At 21.9% G+C, this 22,033-nt stretch overlaps 6 protein-coding genes across 6 annotated transcripts; 4 read left to right on the top strand and 2 right to left on the bottom strand.

Moving 5' to 3' along the window:
* Nucleotides 1-825: 825 nt before the first annotated feature.
* PY17X_1443300 (conserved Plasmodium protein, unknown function) lies at nucleotides 826-2,814 on the top strand (the record flags this gene model as incomplete). The annotated part of the gene is made up of 1 exon (XM_724616.1): nucleotides 826-2,814. One exon carries the CDS (start codon nucleotides 826-828, stop codon nucleotides 2,812-2,814), a length of 1,989 nt encoding a protein of 662 aa, XP_729709.1.
* Nucleotides 2,815-3,505: 691 nt separating this feature from the next.
* Nucleotides 3,506-7,210, bottom strand: PY17X_1443200 (ubiquitin-activating enzyme E1, putative; the record flags this gene model as incomplete). Its single annotated transcript, XM_022957613.1, has 3 exons — nucleotides 3,506-3,777; nucleotides 3,915-6,984; nucleotides 7,190-7,210. The coding sequence occupies 3 exons, from the start codon at nucleotides 7,208-7,210 to the stop codon at nucleotides 3,506-3,508; spliced, it is 3,363 nt and encodes a 1,120-aa protein (XP_022812974.1).
* Nucleotides 7,211-9,530: 2,320 nt separating this feature from the next.
* PY17X_1443100 (VAC14 domain-containing protein, putative) lies at nucleotides 9,531-13,817 on the top strand (the record flags this gene model as incomplete). Its single annotated transcript, XM_721289.3, has 1 exon — nucleotides 9,531-13,817. One exon carries the CDS (start codon nucleotides 9,531-9,533, stop codon nucleotides 13,815-13,817), a length of 4,287 nt encoding a protein of 1,428 aa, XP_726382.3.
* Nucleotides 13,818-15,180: 1,363 nt separating this feature from the next.
* PY17X_1443000 (conserved Plasmodium protein, unknown function) lies at nucleotides 15,181-18,163 on the top strand (the record flags this gene model as incomplete). The annotated part of the gene is made up of 5 exons (XM_022957612.1): nucleotides 15,181-17,104; nucleotides 17,260-17,388; nucleotides 17,555-17,712; nucleotides 17,878-17,932; nucleotides 18,081-18,163. 5 exons carry the CDS (start codon nucleotides 15,181-15,183, stop codon nucleotides 18,161-18,163), a joined length of 2,349 nt encoding a protein of 782 aa, XP_022812973.1.
* A 354-nt stretch (nucleotides 18,164-18,517) lies between these two features.
* PY17X_1442900 (small subunit rRNA processing factor, putative) lies at nucleotides 18,518-20,016 on the bottom strand (the record flags this gene model as incomplete). Its single annotated transcript, XM_721286.1, has 2 exons — nucleotides 18,518-18,764; nucleotides 19,007-20,016. The coding sequence occupies 2 exons, from the start codon at nucleotides 20,014-20,016 to the stop codon at nucleotides 18,518-18,520; spliced, it is 1,257 nt and encodes a 418-aa protein (XP_726379.1).
* Nucleotides 20,017-20,855: 839 nt separating this feature from the next.
* Nucleotides 20,856-21,494, top strand: PY17X_1442800 (rRNA-processing protein, putative; the record flags this gene model as incomplete). Its single annotated transcript, XM_721215.1, has 1 exon — nucleotides 20,856-21,494. The coding sequence occupies one exon, from the start codon at nucleotides 20,856-20,858 to the stop codon at nucleotides 21,492-21,494; it is 639 nt and encodes a 212-aa protein (XP_726308.1).
* Nucleotides 21,495-22,033: the final 539 nt, after the last annotated feature.

The raw sequence follows: 22,033 nt of genomic DNA, 5'->3' as shown, positions 1-22,033 counted from the left end.
TTGATACTACTCCCCCTAAGGTTGTGAGGTTGCCATAGGTGGATGTATAGGAGGTAGGTATATGTGTCTGGATATGAGAGGCATGCCATAAAAAAAGTAGGCATTTGCTGATCATCCTGGCACATCAGAAAATAGAGGGGCGTGCTGAACGTTTCAAAAGCCCCCCTCTATAAAAAGGGATATCTAGATAGACCCCTACCCTATATAAGGGCTATCTAGAAGGGATAAGGGACGTGTTGAACGTCTCGGGGACAATTATCGAGGGACGTACTGACTCTTCGATAATACCCCTATAATAGTTGATTATTAGGGGACGTACTGACTGTTCGATAATATCCCTATAATAGTTGGTTATTAGGGGACGTACTGACTGTTCGAGAAATACCCCTTGTAGGAGTTAACCATTAGGGCAACCATTAAGGGACGTGCTGACCCCCTTGAGGATCACCCACAAAACCCCATAAAAAATTCTATAAAAAAAACCATAAAAAATTCTAAAAAAAACCCATAAAAAAACCCTATAAAAAGGTATATTTAGAAACATTTTAAAAGTATGAATAAAATGTGATATAACCATAATAAATGTCAAAAATATGTCTTTAAAGCTCATAAAATCTCATAGTAAATACTGATAAGCATATTTCATAATATCATAGGTGTCATTGAAATATAAAATACCATAAAAATGATTAAAAACATTAAGAATCAGAGATGTTAAAAATATAACCATATTATATAGAAATGCAGTAGCCATAGAAACTATATTTCCCGTGGTTTATTAATATATTTTTTTCCTATTTTATGTTATTATAAAATTAAAAAAAAATGATTTTTAATAATAGGAAAAGAGCGAAAAACAAAAATGGAATATATATATATGGAATTCTTCTTATCCTTTTCTTAATAGTTGAAATAAATGAATGTGTAAAAAAAAATTACAACAATAAATGTTCATCGATTGGTTTGAATCAAAATAATTTGTTCGAATGCGCAAATATAAGAGATAAAATCAATTATTTTCCATCGTATAACATAAAAAAAAAAAGAAGGAAAATTGAAAAAAATCAAAGATCCAAATTTTTTTTTTTAAACAATATATTCCAAATTAATGAAAATGATAGTAGAAATAAAATAAATAATTTATGGATAAATAAGAATAGAATAGTTCCAATTAAATTTTTGAAATGTGTCGAAAAACATATGAATGTAAAGGGAATATGTAATATTGAAAATAGTGTTGATATAAAAAATGAAAATGGTTTAATTACAAAAAGTTATGATTTGATAAAACATATAAATTATGACTTTAAAGAAGAATGTAATGATATAATGATAAGGACAGGAAATTTTTTAGAGGTTTCACCTAATTTAATATTTAAATATGTTTGTGTGAAATTAAATAAATTATTTACAAATTTATATACATATGATAATGAAAATATTCCATTTTGTAGTACTGAACATACATTGAATATAACTGAAGATGTTATAAAACATAATAAATTTAAAATATATAGTGTTTTGGGGTTAAAAATATTACAATTATTTTTAATTAAATATTTGAGAAGTATTAAATTATGTATTCCCATAGAAGTCCGAAAAAGATATATTTATGATTTTCTAAAAATTGAATATATATCCAAGGTATATGATGAAAAATATAATTTGATTGATAAAAATATTTTTAATAATATTTCAGACAAACTGAAAACTAAACTTATATATTTTTATATATCATTATATCCTCAAAATGTTCCAAATATTTTGATAAAAATATTTAAAGTAGCTAATTATAAAAATGAAGATGAACTATTATATAAATATATTATGAAATCAAAATTTACATCGAGAGGTGGAAAAAGATTTCGTAAAAATATATCAAAAGAATATAAAAAAATATTTTGTATAGAACCTTTAATAAAAAAACATCCTTGTGAAAATGATATATTATGGAATCGATTTTTTTCTATAATTAAAAAACATAATCCTGATGTTGTTAATTCTAAAAAAATTTTAAGAGAAACTTATCGTTTAGTTTTTAGTAAAATAAATTTTGCAAATGACCAAATAATTCAATTATTTGAAAACAAAGGTTTCCATATTTTTAGCGATTTTACATCAAATTTAAATAACATAGATAGTGAAAATAAAAATGAGGAAAAAAATTCCGAAGATCGAGATAATAAAAAAATTGAGATTAAAAAAAAATTAAAAATTGGACATGAAAGAAAAACATGTGTAATAAATTATATTACCAATTTGAAAAGTTTTATTCTTGATTATATAGAAAAAAATAAAACTATATATCATAATTTTTATGATTTAAAAAAAAATATAAATATGCCAAAAAATCTTCAATATGATGATATTATATCTAGAAACACAAATATTTTCCATTTCACAAAATTTAACGAGCCCAATAATCCAATAAATAACGATCCGATATTCGAAAGAAAGCCAGCAAATGCTGAAAATGCTGAAAATGTTGGAAACGCTGAAAATGATGAAAATGTAGATCATAATAATAATACAACATTTGTTATTCAATCGAGTCTATTAAATAAGAAAAGAAATAAAAAAAGAAATAAAAAAAATGACGACGATAATGCAACAAAGGAAATATCATCACTTCCTAAAACAGATGCAGAAATTTATTGTAATGAAATAGTAAATAATACAATAGATAATATATTAGATATAATGATTCAAAATTCTGGTTTTGGGAATATAAAAATATTATTAGGAATATATAATTCGTTACAAAATAATAAGAATTTTAAGTTAATTAATTTTAAACATGCATTCGACAAATAAATTAATTAAGTTTATGAGAAAAAGTAAAGAATCATTTTTTTGGTAGATGCATATATCTCGAGTAGAGGTGGTGTGAGCGTGTGTCTGTGCCGGTGCCTGTGTCTGTTTGTACGCTTTGCCGTTTTATTATTTTTTTTGAAAATTAAAAGGGTGCCCTTAATTTATATTCATTTTTAAGATTAAATGAGTGCATTTAGTTTTATTATTTTTTAAGATGTTTCTTAGCCTTTTATTATAAAAATTGTTAATGTCATAATCCAAAAATTGCATTTTTACGCTTCATTTAGCAAGCACTTTTCTTTTATTATCATGTATTTTCATTTTTTAATTAAGAACACATTGTGTCCCATCTTGGCTTCCGTTTTTTATGTCAATTAAATATGGCATAAATAACTACACTTGGTTTATTACTACACCGATAAAGCTTATTTTATTATATTTTATTATATTTTATTTTATTTTATTATATTTCATTTTATTATATTTTATTTTTTTTTTTTTTTCAAGTTTCATAGTTACATAATTTTCGTTCAGAAAAGTTGAAAAGGAATGCATACATGCATTTGAATATTATTTTTTTATAGTATAACATTTATTTATTTCGTTTTTAATAATTGTTTATATTTTACATAATTAAGAAAGAGAATGGGGAAAGAAAATATAAAGAAAAATAACATTCATAATTAAAAAATTATTTATAAATAAATTTTATTGATGGGATGAGCACATCTACAAGATCTTGATCACTACAACTTGCCTCTACAACAATATAATTCTTATCATTAGGAAGAGATTGTTTACTTATTTGTTCATATATTTCATGAATAGGTTTATTTAATCTTTCTTTATTATGTGCTGGCAAATAACAGTTATATAGACATGCATTTCCAACAGATATTAGATTCACATCTATGTTAAATTTTTCGTTTATATGGTCTACTAGATCTTTTATGGTTCCGTTTTCTGAGAAGAGAAATGAGAAGAGAAAATACATGTTTGCATGAAAGAAAAGCAAATGCACAAGGTTTTACGATTTTACGATTTTACAATTTTACGATTTTACGATTTTACGATTTTACGATTTTGCGGCGTGTGCTTACTTATCGATATTTCAATTTTGTCCCATGTTGTGAACCCATTTGGTATGGCCTTTACAGGACCTTTCATAAGTTCGTCATATTCCTTATCTTTGATTTTCAAGGGTGGCATTGGTTCCGAGAAAATAAATAATGGCAATGCGGTGTTAATAAATGCATTTTTAAAATAGGAGAGAATATCTTTTTCATTTTTCTTTTCTTGATCATTTAGTTTAACATATTTTTGAATAGAATCAGAATAATTTACATACTTTAATATTTCGATACCAACGAGACCAGTAATAATAGATGTAGTAGTAGATAATGCAGGTATAATTTTTCCAGCTACCATTTTTGTTTTTAATTTATCACATGTAGTTATTTTATAATTCATAGCTCTTAAGTTAGCAAATGCATAAATAAAATTAACATGCAATCCTGATATTTCATCTTTATCAAATTCAATAGGAGATACTTTTAATGAATCTGTTTGTATATTTAATAATTCGTTACAATAGTCTTGTATTAATTTATTATCTTGTGTATATGAGATAGATATATTATTTAGATTTTGTTCATCAATATTAACTTTAACATTTTTTGGAGAAAATGGTTCTACTTTTATTTGGCTAGCTACATCTAAAATATATTTAATATCATAACAAGTAGGTATATTATATACTTGTGCATATAAGTTAGATGTACTAACTAAATATTCTTGAACATATATATTATTTATATCAAAATTTATAATTTGTGGTGGTTTTTTTTGTCCAACCCAAAAAAATTCACCAGTTGATAATTTATAATCTAAAGGAAATGAATATAATAATTGACTAATTTGATTTATAAAATTTGAATGAAATAGATGTACTGCTTTTTTAATACAAAAATTAAAATTATTATTCTCTTTAATAATTTCTTTTAATGTATTTAAAACATTTTCTAAATTTTCTAATAAAGATGCATTATTTCCTTCATCTTGTATTTTTTTAATATATTCATTTTTATTATTTAAAAATTGTTGTATACTTAAAGGAACATTATAAAATAATCCTTGAAATATATCTCGAGCATATTCAATAGTATGAACAATATCATAAGGAAAATGTTTTAATGTACATAAAGGAATAGAATCTTCGGGTGGATCATAACTATCATTATATGACTGAGTCATATGTGGAATAATAATTTGTACATTACCTTTTGTTCCTAATGTTCCTGATTCAAATAATGGTTTAGAATACCATACACATTTATTATCAACATATTGTCTAGCTATTATATTATCTAAAGCATTAATTATAAAATCTTGTTTTGACCAAAATTGCTCATTAAATATATGTTCATTTTCTTGTCCTACTTTTGTAACATAAGAAATAACATTTATATTTTTATTTTTATTTTTGATTGCATTAGATGCAACTAGCGATTTTGATTTTTCAATATGTTCTCTTCTAAATAAAAATTGGCGATTTAAATTTGAAACTTCTATATTATCATTATCTGTAATAACTAAAGAACCATTACTTTCAATTGTACACATATCAAGTAATGAAAATAATTTTGCAAATTCACATCCTAATGCTCCTGATCCGACTAAGAAAATATTTAATTTATTTAATTTATCTTGAAATTTTTTTCCAAATATTGAAATAATATTATCATTTTTACAATTTAATTTTTTTTTATCATTTATATTTTCGTCATCATTCATATTAATACATTCAAAAAAATCCATGTATAATAATTGATGTATTGGCATATATTTTCCTGTAAATTTTATAATTTCCTGAGCTAATAAACCTCCAAAAAATGAAGCAATTGGTGATATATGTGATTTACTATATTTTGCAACATTTATAATTATATTTTTATCTAATTTTTCGACAGACCATGATTGTTTATCTTCTTTATCTTTATTATTTAGATCACATGCTTTTTTATATATTTTTTCAAATTCATCATTTTGATAATTTTCAGGTAAGCAATTATATTCTGTTTCGTACCATTTTAACCCTTGAATAGCATAATGTAAATAATTACTTGATTCTAATTTTGAATAATCTGAAATTATAAAACTTGTTGGAAATTTTGTTTCTTCAAATATAATTTGTTCACCTTTTTGATTAGCAACAATATTTATATTATTTAATTGATCTGAATTATTATCAGATAAAGAAAATAATGGTTTATTTTTAATATATTCATATGGTTTAAAATTTAATTTTAGATTCGTTTTTATTTGTGTACATTCTCCACCTTTTATATAATCACCAAATTTAGATGTATCACCAATTGTAAATGAATATTTTTTTAAATTTTTAATTTGATATATTTTTCCATTTATTTCATTCATTCCTTCTACATTTGTAAATTTTACGTAATCTCCATTTTGAAATGGTAAACTTTTATCAAAATCAAAAGATACAATACCCTCAACATCTTTAACTATTTTACTTATATTACATGATTTGACATTTTCACCATCTTTATCATAACATATAAAATTATTGCCAAAATCATTAAATATATATCCACATAAGCCATATATATTACAACTTAAAAAAGCTATATTTTTATTTTCTATACTTCTTACTAAATTATTATATTTTATTATATCTGAATCTTTTGCATCACAGCAAACAACAACATCAAATTGTTCTATAAATTTAACATTATTTAAATTTCCTGTATAGTTATAAACATGTACATAATTATTTAGTTCTTTTAAATTAGATAAAACTGCATTGCTTCTGCAAATTTTATTTTCAACATGATTTTCAGTTATATAAAAATTTACACCAACATCACTCATTTCACATATTTCATTATCATATATACAAACAGATTTGGGCCCAGATAAAATTAAATTTTTTGCACATTCCAAACCAACCCCTTTAACATTTATTATCAAAACATTCATTTTTATTAATTTATTCATTAGCTCAAAACCATATGTACCCAACTGTCTAGAATATAAATTAGCATCTATTTTGTATTCTTCCATGTTTTCTAACCTTATCGAGCTTTCGTCGTTTCTCTTTTTTTCAATATCTTTAAGGTCGATATCTTCGTAGGTTCTTTGTTTTTTCTGGCCAAGATTGGAAAGGTTGCAAATATGGTAAAAAAAAAAAAAAAAAAAAAAAAAAAAAAAAAAAAAAAAAAAAAAAATGAAAAAAAAAAAAAAAATGAAAAATAAAAAAATAAAAATATAATGTGTAACGTAACATGCGCACAAATTGAAACGTTTTTATTTTCATAACGTTTTAATGCTATCATTTTTTCTATCTTTTTACCAAGGGGTTATTGCTTTGCATAATATATTTATGCGTACTGATATATAATTTACAAATTGTATAAGATAAAGGAAAAGTAATAGGAGAGATGAAAATATAACTAACAATGATAAATACGTATCTCTCAATATGTATCACCTTTTATTAAAATATAATTTTTGTTATAGCCTTATGGGTATATTTATTATCTTGAAAAAAAGAGAAAATATATAAAATCGATTATTATATATCATTATCATATTTTTATTCAAGCAAAAAATATATCTATGTTATGTGCAATCATCCATTGTGTGCATATCACTACATGCCACTACATATCGCATGCTTAGCACATACACATGCATAGTACATGTGGATAGCTTACCTATTATCTTAAAATGTAGCTTAAATTTTATTTCATAATTTTGTAAATTCGGGGGTATTAACTCTTTTCTTTTATTTTTTTTCTCCAAGTTTTAGAAAGATTCACAAAGAAAATGATAATTCAAAAATAAAAGTAAAAACTAATAAAATAGAATTTGAAAAATGAGGATAAAAAAAATAATAATTTAAAATAGGGATGATATCTTATCTATATATATATATATAGCGCATATGTGTATGCTAGAATATACTCCTATTTTTTTTATATATTGTTAAAAAAATTACGTTTTTTGATATTTTTTGATATTTTTTGATATTTTTTGATATTTTTTGATATTTTTTGATATTTTTGATATTTTTTATATTTATCATTGAAATTTTTTATTTTTTTTAGAAAAGTAGAAAACTATTATAAAAATTAAATATATAATACTTTTTTAATGGACAAATCTTAAGCAATTGCTGTAAAAAAAAAAAAAAAAAAAAAAAAAAAAAAAATATATATATATATGTATATATTATATATATTAATGATTTTGTGCAAAGGGCTTAAATTTCCATATCATTATACGCACATATAATAAATCTCAACTGTTTAAGAAAAAAAAAAAAACAACGATATATTAAATTTCAAAACTAATGTGTCCGTGTTATCATTTAGTTAGTCTTGGTTTTAATATATCTATTTGTTTTCCTCGTTTATTTTTAAGTCATATTTTTTTGTTATTCTTTTTTTGGTATAATATTAGTGAGTATATTTATTTCTAATATATTGTTTGTACAAATTAGGAATGATCGAAAAAAAAAATATTATACTATACATATATATTATACTATACATATATTATTCATATTTACCAATCCGGAATATCTATTGATTTTATTTAAAAGTTATTTCCAGATGTTGCATAGCAATTTTGAAATATTTGTAAAAAAAAAAAAAAAAAAAAAAAAATTTAGTTTGAACTTTTACTTTTTTATTTTATTTAATGGAGAATTGAGGTTATTCCAAATGTGCTCTTGAAATGTATGTATAATTTATTTTTAATGAAATTATATTTATTTTAAAAAAAAAAAAAAAAAAACAACATGCTTATCTTTTTAGCAATAGAGAGAATGTACATATATAAATGATAATAAAAATACATGGCCAAATTTGTTATTTCAATTTTTTTCTATTTTAATTCATTTTTACTTTAGCATCAGTTTATTATATTGTATGTATATGTTACAAATTTTTATATCAATTAGTATTATTTGTGTTAAATAATACAACTATATATATAACTATATATATATTTTTTATTATTATGTTCATATAAATATTTCACTATTTAATGATACAGAGCTTTTAACAAACTTTCGAATTCCATACATTTTAAAGTAAGATAGAATTTATTATGTCTATCTTTAAATAATTTAGTTAAAAAATATATGTCATAAATATTGTGGATATATCATAATTTTACATTGTATTATGTAATAAGTAGACATTTTTTTATGTGAAAATAAATACACATATTTGAGACTATACAGTTTTTATCATAAAAATAAAGTTTTGCAATATTTTAAATAACGCTTATTTTTGAATCTAAACAAAATTGAGCAACAGAATTTATAATAATGAAAATTCAGTTCTGTAACACATCAGGATTGTATATTTTCCAAACGCGTGCTTACTAAGTTTAGGCAGTTTGTAAAGTCGAAAAAAAAAAAAAAAAAAAAAAAAAAAATAATAATAAAATAATAAAGTAATAATAATAAAGTGGTAATAATAAAGTGGTAATAATAAAGTGATAATAATAAAGTGGTAATAATAAAGTGGTAATAATAAAGTGGTAATAATAAAGTGGTAAGATTGAGACAAACCCCTAGTCAGGACTTCCGCAAACTGCCCACCCGAGTGATAAGAAAAAAGTTGCGTCGTAATTGGGTCGTAATTTGCTTCATAGTAATATTTTTTTAAAAAACGAATAAAATGTTTTTGAACATAATTAAAGGGTTGGAAAAAAATGATGATAAAGAAAATATAATAAATATAAGCACACAGAAACTTTTAGGAGATAAAACATATGAAAAAAGAAAAAAAGGGGCACAAGAAATAGCAGAAGAGATAAAATTATTATTATTAAAAGAGGAAGCTGAAGAACAAGAACAAATAAATATAATACTAAACCAAAATAATAATGAAGAAAATAACATAAATGAATGTAAAAAAATATCAGAATCAGAAATAAATATAATATCTAAATTAAGTGAAAAAAATGATATAGATATAAATAATGAATACTATTTTACTGGATATAATGAAGAAAATGAAGTAGGAAAAAATAAAGAAAGTGATGTGGGAAAAAATAAAGAAAGTGATGTGGGAAAAAATAAAGAAAGTGATGTGGGAAAAAATAAAGATCAAATTAAATCAGCAAACAAACAAAATGTTAAATGGAATGACAAAAATTCTAATAATTTAGGAATTGTAAAAAATGATACAACTGGTAAAGATTCGGAAAGTAAAGAAAAAGCTCAAATTGAAAATAATCATGAAACATCAATTTATGTAGAAAATGAAGAAGAACATTTAAAATTTATACATGATAAAAAAGAAAGTACACATAAAAAATTAAATAGAGAAAATTATATTTTAGGAGCTGAAATAATTAAAAAATTATTATTAGATAAATGCAAAGAAAATTGTGATATAGATATAGAAATTGCAAAACCTAATGGAATAAATGATTATATAAAAAATAGTATAAAAGGAAATTATTATAATAATAAAGAAGAAAATGAAAATTATAATAAAAATTATAATAAAAATTGTAATAAAAATTGTAATAAAAATTGTAATAAAAGTTATAATATAAATTATAATAAAAATGATGTTCAAAGTGATATACAAAATGATGTACAAAATGATAATAATGAAAATAAAAAAAATTATAAAAAATCTTTGAATAACATATTATATGAACATGAAATATATTTTGATCACCTGAACAAAAAATATCAAAATAAAAAAATTATGGAAATATTATATTTTTTGGATGAAAAATTTATTAAAAGTATTAACAGTTCAGAAAGGTGTGGGGGTTTAATTTCGCTAGCTTTTATTTCGATAAGTTTAGAAAATAAAATAAAATATTATTTTTCTGAAATATTAAAAATAATAATGTCGTGTGTAAATGATTCCGATTCAAAGGTTCGTTATTATGTGTGTGAAAGTTTATATAATCTTTGTAAAGTTTCAAAAAATATAGCTTTTAATAATATTGAAGAAATATTTAATTGCTTGTACAGAATATTTTCAGACACATGCCCAAATGTAAAAACTGGCGGTGCATTTTTAGACAATTTATTAAAAGATATGACTTGTTCATATAATAATATATTTAATATATATAAAATTATTTACACATTAAAAGATAATATACATATAGAAAATACAAATGTTAGACAATTAATTATATCATGGTTATTTTTTTTACAAAATATACCAACTATAGATATATTTGAATATTTTCATTTTTTTATTCGAGATTTATTTTTAATGTTATCCGATGAAAATAAAGATATCCAAAAACAAGCAAATCAATGTTTAGATTTTTATATGGATAAAATTGTAACATCAAATTATGAACAATGTAAAATATTTTTTAAACATATTATTCCTATATTTTTAGAATTTTCAAGACATAAAAATCCAATTATTAAACATAAATGTTTATTATGGATATATCATTTTATAAATATATTAAATATTCATTTTTATAATATATTTAAATCATCAAAAAAAAATAGCTTTTTTATGATCGAAATATTAAAAAAAATAATTTGGTCAACTTCGGATGTTAGCTTTGATATACATTATACAGCTCGAAAATGTAATGAACTGTTAATACAATTTTTAAAATTATCAAATTTAGAATATTCATTATTAATAACAGAATTAGTATGTAACATTATTAAATCAAAAATTGAAAGCACACCTTCACAATTTCCAAATCATAAACCATTATTATTACAATATAATGATAAAATTGATAGACAAAAATCTAATAATTCTAACCAATTAAATACAGAATATATTTCTGATAAAAAAAATAAAAATGAATATATAAATATATTAGAAAATAAAAATGAACAATTTTTTAATAACATTACTATTACTGAAAAAACAAATCTACAAAATAGTAACAAATTTGCATATACATTATCAGAAAATAAATTTATAAATAAATCATTTAATGCTGATAAAGAAGTTACGAAATATGGTTTAAATGAAAATAGTGATATGCATTTAGTAAATAATTGTAAATTACAAAATGATGAATTATTAAATTGTGTTAAAAATGAAAAGGAAACTAATTTGAATCGTGGAAATAATCACAATTTTGACCAAAGTATAGACACCGATATGAATGCAAATTATACAATTAATAATCTAAATTTTAGTGTAAAAAACGGAAATATAATTCAAACTAACAATTTTGAAAAAGAAAATAGTGAAACAAATAAACAAATAATTTCAAAAGGAAGAGATAGAAGTCAAAGTATGTGTTCTAGTGTCATGAATGATAGCATAGATGGGTCCAAATTTTATTGCATAAATGTGGAAAAAGTGGAAAAAATGGAAAAATTGGAAAAAATAGAAAATAATAATCCAGAATTATCAAAATATGAAATAAAAGATTCATATATAAATAAAAAAAATGATGATAGCAATAATAGTTTAGAAGATGGTAAAAATAAACAAATAAATACAAATGGCGAAAAGGATGAAAAGGATGAAAAAGATGAAAAAGATGAAAAAGATGAAAAATATAATTTTGGATTCATGTATAATCATGAAAGATTATTAAATGAACTTAAAGAAAAAAAAATCATATTGAAAGATAGTAAAAAAATGGAATCATATTATATAAACAAAATAATTAAAAAAAAAAAAAAAAAAAATAATAATAATAATAATGATCAAAATATGAGTGCTAGTGATAGTAGCAATAGTAATGATGATAATTTATTTTATGATAATTTAGAAAAAAGAAATATATATCCAATTATAATGTGTTTACAATGGCTAGCTGAGATTATAGTATATAAAAGTAAAGAAATAAAATCATATTATAATAAAATAATTGATTGTGTTTTTTTATGTTTAAAAAATGAAGATAATAAAGTTTTAGTATTAACACTTACCGTTATTTCAGCTATGTGTTCTACTGTTGAAAATAAATTTGATTTTTATGAAAATATAAGTAAAAATCTGATCAATTTATTTAAACAAGATGAAAATTTATTAATAAGAAAAGGAAAAGAAATAATACAGCATGTATCTCGTTGCTTAAATAATAAAAAGCTTTTTGGATATTTATGTTATTTTTTAATATATGAATCAGATTATATATTTGTTAATAAAATAGTTCAAGTATTAAATTGGATATTATTAACATCAAATGAAACAAAATATTTAAGAAATTCTTTGTTATTTCAAAAAGATAATTATTCATTATTTTCTATTATATTAATTGCTTGGCTCAATAATTCTTTATGTGCAATATCTTTTTTATTATGGTTACAAAAATATGAGTTGGCGTATTTTATTTGTTCTTATTTAACACTCTTAGATATTAATTCTGATTTTTTCCATCAATTAGATAATTTTATTTTTTTATTTGAATCTCCAGTTTTTTCAAAACAAAGATTGCATCTAATATATCCAAAAAATTATCCATTTCTAATCAAATCATTGATGATTCTATCCTTAATGTTGCCTCTTAACACATCTAACAACATCTTACAAAAAAGATTGCAAATTTCACAATTATCTATGCTAACACACAACGAAAAAGTGCCAACTTTTTTTGATTCGCATAACCATAATTCACACTATCGTAATAGCGAAAAAAATAGCGAAAAAAATAGTGAACAAAAAAGTGAACATAATAATGAACAGAATGGCGAACAGAATGGCGAACAGAATGGCGAACAGAATAGTTTCGAATTGAGTGAATTGTTTAATTTGGAAAATGATGAAATAATAAAAGAAAATAGCATAATTGAAAAAACAGAAGCAGAAAAAATGAATGAAGAACAAGAATGGAAAAATAAATATCATCTTCTACTTAATAATATAAAAACTTATCTTTTAAATCAAGAGCATACAACAAATAGTAATATAATTGATGGAAATAAAGAGCGAAATGAATTTATAAACATTTTTAAAGCCATATTGAAAAAGCACAGTCTAATAAAGTATTATAAATAGTTCCAAATTCTACACATTTAAACTACAAACAGTTTTTTCCCACCCCATTTATCGTATATATCATTCCGACATATATACAACCATTTGCATATTTTGCAAAATGAAAAAAAAAAAAAAAAAAAACGTGTTTAAAAATTAACACTTTAGAGTTGAGAATAAAATATTATAACCTTAATTTTTATGTAAATACTACGAAATATAGATCATCCATTTATATGTTATTTTTTATATTTCTATAACGTATGCTATATATTGTTTGTCTCTTCTATCATTTTGTTTTGTTCATTTTGTTTATTTTTTTCATTTTTTTCAATTTTTTTTTTTTTTTTTTTTTTTTTTGCAAACCCTATGTATTTATAAGTACATTTTTCGCTTGTATACTAATCATATACACATATAGAATATTTTATTTATGTAAAAAATTATTATATTTGCATATCTAATAAAAAACAAAAAAAAATTAATATCTTTCTTAAATGGCAAAGTAGAGAGTACACCTTTCTTATCTCTGTGATTTTCACATTTTTATAAAATTAAAGAAATGTATAACCCTCAATAATATGTATATGCATGTATATGTATTTATATGTATATTTACATATATGTATGCATATGTATGTATATTATTGTAGGATTGTGCATTGCATATATTAACAATCAAACTTATTAAATAGAATTAATTTAGCATGCTGATTATTTTTTAAATGATTTGCTTCCATTTTGGCGTTGAACATTTTTTTTTTTTTTTTTTTTTTTTTTTTTAATTTTGAGCGCAATATAAACCCATTTTAAACATATTTTAACAAAATTCACTTCGTTTTAATTTTATTTGATTTGTATTTTATTTAATTATTGTTTTAAATTTTCCAAAATCATTGATTTACCGATTTCTTCTTTTCTTTTAATTTTCCTTCTCCATCAAGTTATGTCATGTGATATTAGTTATGATAGTATTATGAGATTATTATGAGATTATTATGAGATTATTATGATATTATTGTGATAGTATTGTGATAGTATTGTGATAGTATTGTGATAGTATTGTGATAGTATTGTGATAGTATTGTGATAGTATTGTGAGATTAGTTATTAATTAAATTGTAATAACTGCTTGAAACGAAAAAAAAGTACATCTCAACTTTTTCAGCGATTTTAAAAAGCTCGAATATAGAACTAGAGTAAAAAAAGAAGAAGCCAGCCGAAGGTAATATATAATCAGAGCAGCCAGCCGAAGGTAATATATAATCAGAGCAGCCAGCCGAAGGTAATATATAATCAGAGCAGCCAGCATAACAATACAGTAGCGACAGTAGCAGTAGCAATAGCAGCAGTAGCAATAGCAACAGTAGCAATAGCAACAATAATGAAAGATGATGAGAATAATAGCGACATAAATAATTCGAGCATTGGATCAAATTATAATGATGACTATAGTGATTTGGAAGATTTGCCCGAATATGAAAGGGAACTAATATTGGCAAAAAGGCATGAAGAATATATGAAAAAAAAGCATAGAAAAATATTATTAAAAAAAATAAATGTTGATAATAAAATAGAAAAAAATGAAAGTGATAATAAAAAAACAACACAAAAAAAAAGTAAAAAAAAATCTACAGAAGAATGTACGAAATATAATATAAATAACACACCTATTGAAAGTAATAAAACAAAAAGTGCTGTTATCGTTAAAAGAATTAAAAATGATAAAGAAGAAACTGATTATTCTGACAATTATGAAAATTCTGAAATAAAAAGAAAAACAAAAAAAAAACAAACTAGTTCTCTAGTGTCTAATAAAGATCAAGGAAAAAAAAAATTAAGAAATCTTGAAAAAGAAGAAAAAAAAAAAGATCCAAAAAATAAACATAAAAATTATACTAGCTCTTCTTATGAAAGCTCATCAATTTATTCAGATAAAAGTTATCGTAAAAAAAAAAGTAGAAAAGATAATAATATCCCTATTATTTCTGAAAACAGTAAAAAAAGACTGATTCGAAATAAAAATTATAATAGCAGTTCACAAGATGAAAATCAAAATGATAAATATATAGGAGATGAAAAAGTTAAATCAAAATTAGGAAAAAATTATACAATTAGTGAAAATAAAATAAAAAATGATGACAAATATGATGATGATAATAAAATAATAAATGATAAAGAAGAAGAGTTATTAAATAAAAAAAAAAAAAAAGGATGGGACACATCCGAGGAAATTACTACATTGCTTAATAAAAAAAGAGACGATCGATCTCATGAATATATTTCATCAGGAAAAAGTATACAAATAAAAAATAATACTAAATATTCAAATGATCAAGATAAAACCATTTTTAATGATTTAAAAAAAAAAAAAAAAAATGAAAATTTTGAAAAAAGTCAAAGTCCTGTAAAAGACACTGAAACACCTGAACGGTTAATACAATTATATAAAGAAGAAAAAAAAATAAAGCTAGATATTTATAAATATATGACATATGAAATTATAAACTATTTTCAATTAAAAAAAACATTCCTTTTAGATATGAGTGAACATATAAATTTTCCTTATTATGTTATTGGACATGTTGTAAAAATAGATGATTTACCTAAACTAATAAAGACATCAGATTATGCAAAAAATAAAAATTATAGTAATAATAATATAACTGGAATAGAAAAAAATAAAAATATTTTTTTTTTAAAAAATGTAATTAAATGTGATAGTTATTTTTGTATAGATAGATATACTAATATTAAATTTGAGATATCTCATTTAGACAATCTAAAAAATATCAATTTTTTTAAAAAAATTAAAAAATTAATGAATAAAAATAAAAAAATAGGAATTAATGAATTAGACAATATCGAAAATAATAATATTGATACTACGTATATATGTGATATTAATAATATATCTGATGAAAAACTTACAACTGATGAATATAATCATTTAAAATTATATTCCATTAATACTGAAATATTAAAAAAATTTAATATTTTTTTAAAGGAAAAAATAGAAGATTTAAAAAATTTCCATTACACTGAAAAACAAATTCAAGATTTGGTCGAAATGAAAAAAAAAAAAAGTTTTTATGAAATTTTTCAAAATAATAAAACTATAGATGCTTTGCCTATATCTAGAATTGTTGTACAAAGAGAGATATGTTCTATTTTGAGAGAAATAGATACACTAAATTATTCGAAAAAAAAAATAAATGATGTATATATGATATCCAAGATAAATAAACAAATTGATGAGTTAACCAAAAAGAAGGACATATTGCGAGAGCAATTGGAAAAAACACGAAGTAACTATTCTATTTTCAATAGTTTATATATTATAACTAATTTGTGTACATATACACATTCCTATTCATTTATTTATTTATTCATCTATTCATTTATTTATTTATTCATCTATTCATTTATTCATCTATTCATTTATTCATTTATTTATATGCAGGTACTCTTACTTCAATGAAAACCCAAGACAGCATTTCTTATGAAACGGGAAAAACAATTTCCCCAAAAAAATTTCCAAAATCTTATTATAATTCAGGACTAACTGATGATAATTTCAAAAACATTATAGGTATGAATTTATATCCATACTATATGCAAAATAATGTTATAAATTTTGTGCATTTTAACACACATATATCTATATAGTGTTGTATATGCGATTGGAGATTTCGTATATTATCCCTTTTACTACTATATATATGTATATATTTTTTTTTTTTTTATTCACAAAATAGGAGATGAAAAAAAAAACATAGCAGACATGGCAAATCACATAAATGACGAAAAAAAAAATTTCAATAGTTATATAACAAATAAAATTTTTGATTTACCTATGGATTCACATAATAAAATTATGCATCATTTTTTACATGGAAGTTTACAAAGTAGCGAGGTAAAGACAAATTGCAAATACGTTATTTTCTATAGCTATATATTTATTTATTTATTTATTTATTTTGGGCTATAGACTTATTTTTTTTTACATGAACGTGCATAAATTTTTATGACCATATGCTAGCTATATATTTTTTTCCAAAATAAAAATATTTTTTTTTAGGAATTATTCAATGATAACTTAAAAATTCATGATGATGAATATGACCTTTTTGGGGGTAATGAAAAATAAAAAAATTTTAAACAAATGTTAAGTTATTCGCACGAAAACATATAAACACAAATATATATATATACATGTGTGTCTGTATGTATATTTTATGAATTTATTTAATTATGCATTTTTTTTTATTAACACACTCTCAGTTAACATTGATAAGTACGTAACTAGCTTTGAGATTTTGAAAAAAAACATGAACAAGCAAGAAGAAAATTGCAAAACAAATTAATGCTGGCAAAGCAAAAATAGCTAGTACTCATCAGTAACAGGTGTCAAACGAATAAGCAAATGTACACACATATATATATAATATATATATTATACATTTGTGTAAGACCTAAAAAATGCTATGATAGTATAGCAATAGCACAATATAATATTGTGATAATTCTATTATTATGTCGCTGTCTTTTGGAATATATATTGGACTACTTTTTTATTTCATTATTATATTTTTTTTTTTTATTTATAAATGTTATTAATATCACTGGTTTTTACATATTTTGAAAAGGGATATACAAATTAATTTCACAAGTATATCATTGTAGGAATTGTGTGTGCGTTTTTTTTTTTTTTTTATTTATTAATTTAAAAAGTGTGACAATTTTGAACAAATAGCTAGAGGGGATAATTTCAAATCGGATAATTTAATATGATAATTAAAATTAATATTTTCTTCATTTCGATTTTTTGTTTTTTCCATGAAATCTGTTAAATTATAACTATTCGAAAGGGAAAAAAAGAAAGAATATTTTTTATTCGAAACCTTTAATTTATCTGCAAACTTTTTAGCATCTGTTGGAAATCCATCATTTGATATCCAAACGCACCTGAAAAAAGAAGAACCATAAATAGGTGTGTATAGAAAAGGTTGTTAGTACATTTCGATAAAATACATCATTTTATTATATTGAGCATGAAAACGAAATATACGATTGAAAAGAGTAATTTTGATACACAAAAATATGTAATAGAATGCGATATATGTTTGTTCCTTTATTTTTTTTTTATATTTTTTTTTTGTTATTTTTTTTTTTATTTTGGTATTTTTTTTATTTTTTTTCTGTCTTACGTTGAAGATCCTGCATAGTATTTAACTGAATAAGGAAGAATTTTTAAGAGAGTATTTTTATTTTCATCAGTAATAATATTATTTTTCATTAAACTTAACATAACTTTTTTAAATATGAAAAAATTTCTAGGTACACGAAATAAAGGAGATACATAAATTAATAGTCCATTTATAGTATGAATATATATTTGTATTTGTTTTTTTTTATTAATTATCGAATCTCTAAGACTTAATAATGTAAAAAATAAAATATCTAATCTGATATTATCAAGTTTATTTTTAATATTATCTCTTGTTCGTTGTAAATTTTGTCTTTCCCTATAATTTCGAGTTATATTTATTAGTTCATCCATATTTTCTAATTTTTTTTCAAGAAAATTCATATGCTCATCGGCATTAATTATGCTACTTTTGTTTTTTATACTCGTTATAGCTAGTGGACTAAATACGAGGAAAAAGTTGTAAACTTTATCCTGCCCCTTTTTGCCACCCTTTTCGCAATTTTGCTCTTCATTTTGTTCTCCACTTTTTTCGCCATCCTTTTCGCTACCCTTTTTAAGGCTAGCTATATAATCAAGATAATTGACATTTTTTATATCGGTGGTTTTGTTATTTATACAATTTTCATTATCCTTAGAATCGGAGTGATTTGAATTATTATTAATTTTTGTAGAATTTATTTCGATATCTGACTCTTCATTATTTTTATAAATATACATATCATCTGAATCATTAATGTAAGAATAATTTTGATTATCCCAATTTTCATTTTCATTAAAAGATAGATAATTTTTTTTATCATAGCTATTATTTTTTTCTCCCAAAACAGTGTAGTTACTATTATTACTTGTTTTATGAAAATCGTTTTTTCTATCCTTTATATTATTTTTTTTATTTTTATTCTTAAATTTATTATTCCATTTTGTTTTATTTTTTTTATCTATATAATGGTTGTGTCTTTTCCCATCATTTGTTTTTCCTTTAAAGTTAGTTTGCACGTTTTCCACCATTTTTTAACCCTATACTGTTATTCTATATATATATGTATATATGTATATATATATATATAGAGAGAGAGAGATATATTTATTCATTATTATGATGTATAGATGTGTACCATTTCATATGCATCCATACATGCGTAAACTCATCAAATATTTTTAATTATATTTAAAAAGGATTAGAAATAAAACCAATTAAATATTATGTACGTATTTTATATTTTCATACCATTTTTTCAAATAAAGAATATTAGCTAATTTAAAAAAAAAATATATATATATATATATATAAATTTATTAATGAAAATAAACATTTATCAATTTCAAAAAAAAAAAAAAAAAAAAAAAAAAAAAAAATATTATTTATTCTATGATTATACTTTGCATAGATCAAAGAGTTGGTGAAAAATTATTAACTTCATTTGTAAAATATTTCGCTAAATTTAACAAAAAAAATGGGAAAAAATAGAGAAAAAAATGAGAAAAAAATGAGAAAAAAATGAGAAAAAATTGAGAAAAAATAAAAACAAGTTAACGAATTTAGTAAAAGGTCCCAATATATATAAATAATATGTATCATAAAAAAAACAGTGTCGTTTCTATATTTTGCCATGATAAAAAATAGCCAGCCAGCAAATATGAAAATAAGTCACATATATATATAATGTTTATTTTATTAACAAATTGTAGCGTATTATTTATGAACGAAAATAGAATAACATATCAATAACATACCAAATACTTATAAAATAATTTATCGAATAACTTACCGAATAGCATACCAAAATATGTTACCATAAAACAGTTATCGCTCGTTTTCCTATTTTATTTGTACATTTTCAAAAAAAATGGAAAAAAAAATGGAAAAAAAAATGAAAAAAAAAAAGGTATTCTTAAATAAGCATCACATTAAAAATAAAAACTTCCAGAGAAAGAAACATAAATATTTTACTGATAAAAAATTTTTGCGAAAATTTAAAAAAATCAAACAGCTAAATGAAACGAAAACTGAAATCGTTAAAACCGACCCAATAAAAAACTTCTTTTTCACTCCAACTACTGAAGGAGATATCAAAGAACAGGAACAAAATGAAGAGAGCGAAATAAAAATATCTAATAAGTTAGAAAATTTTGACTCAAAAAATGGTGATAATAAATCTGATGAGGAACCAGATGAAGAGGAAGATGAACAAGATGAAAAGGAAGAAGATGAAAATGGTGAACGAAATATAAAGTCCAGATATAATAACATAAAAAAAAAAGGAGGTAAAACAGATATATATAGGAAAGAATTAAGCTTGATAGAAAAGAATAAACAAGGACAATTATCTAAAGAAGAAAAAGAAGAATTATTTTTAAAAAAAAAACAAGAAAAAGATGAAAAAAAAAAAATACGATTTCAAAAATTTAAAAGATTAAATCAAAAAACAAAGAAAGGACAACCTGTTATGAAAAATTTAATAAAACATTTAATAAAAAAAATTTAAAGAGAAGTTTAAGTATTTACCATCTTTTATAAACATAAAATAGTTATATGAGATGAAGTATATATATATCTATCCCTTAAAAATATAATAACAAAATACGGAGTGAAACGGAATACGATAAAAAAGAAAACCCCTTTTCATCCAACACACCTTTTTCTCTCCATATTTATAATTAATTTTTTTTACGTTTTTTTATGTTTTTTTGTTTTTGTTTTTGTTTTTGCCTTCACCTTTTAATTAGCAACATTTTCCACAACTGTTTGTATTATGTGGAAATATTTCGTCACTATTAAAAATTTAAGAAAATAAAACCAGACAAACAATATATGCATTATCTTTATAACTTAATATAAATTAGAATTATTACCTCATAAGATATGGTGTAAAAATTATTTATTTTATTAAAAAAATTGTATATTTATAAGATGGGTTATAAATAGTTTGTATTAAAAATAGTGGTAAAACTTTAAAACATGACAAAAACATATATTTATCAAAAAAATTGAGTGACATTAATTATGCAAAATAAAAAAAGTGAA

This window comes from Plasmodium yoelii, assembly GCF_900002385.2.
Source record: "Plasmodium yoelii strain 17X genome assembly, chromosome: 14".
NCBI classification, from domain to species: Eukaryota; Apicomplexa; class Aconoidasida; order Haemosporida; family Plasmodiidae; genus Plasmodium; species Plasmodium yoelii.
The sequence above is the reverse complement of the archived record's forward strand: the minus strand, read 5'-3'. Positions and strand labels throughout refer to the sequence as shown.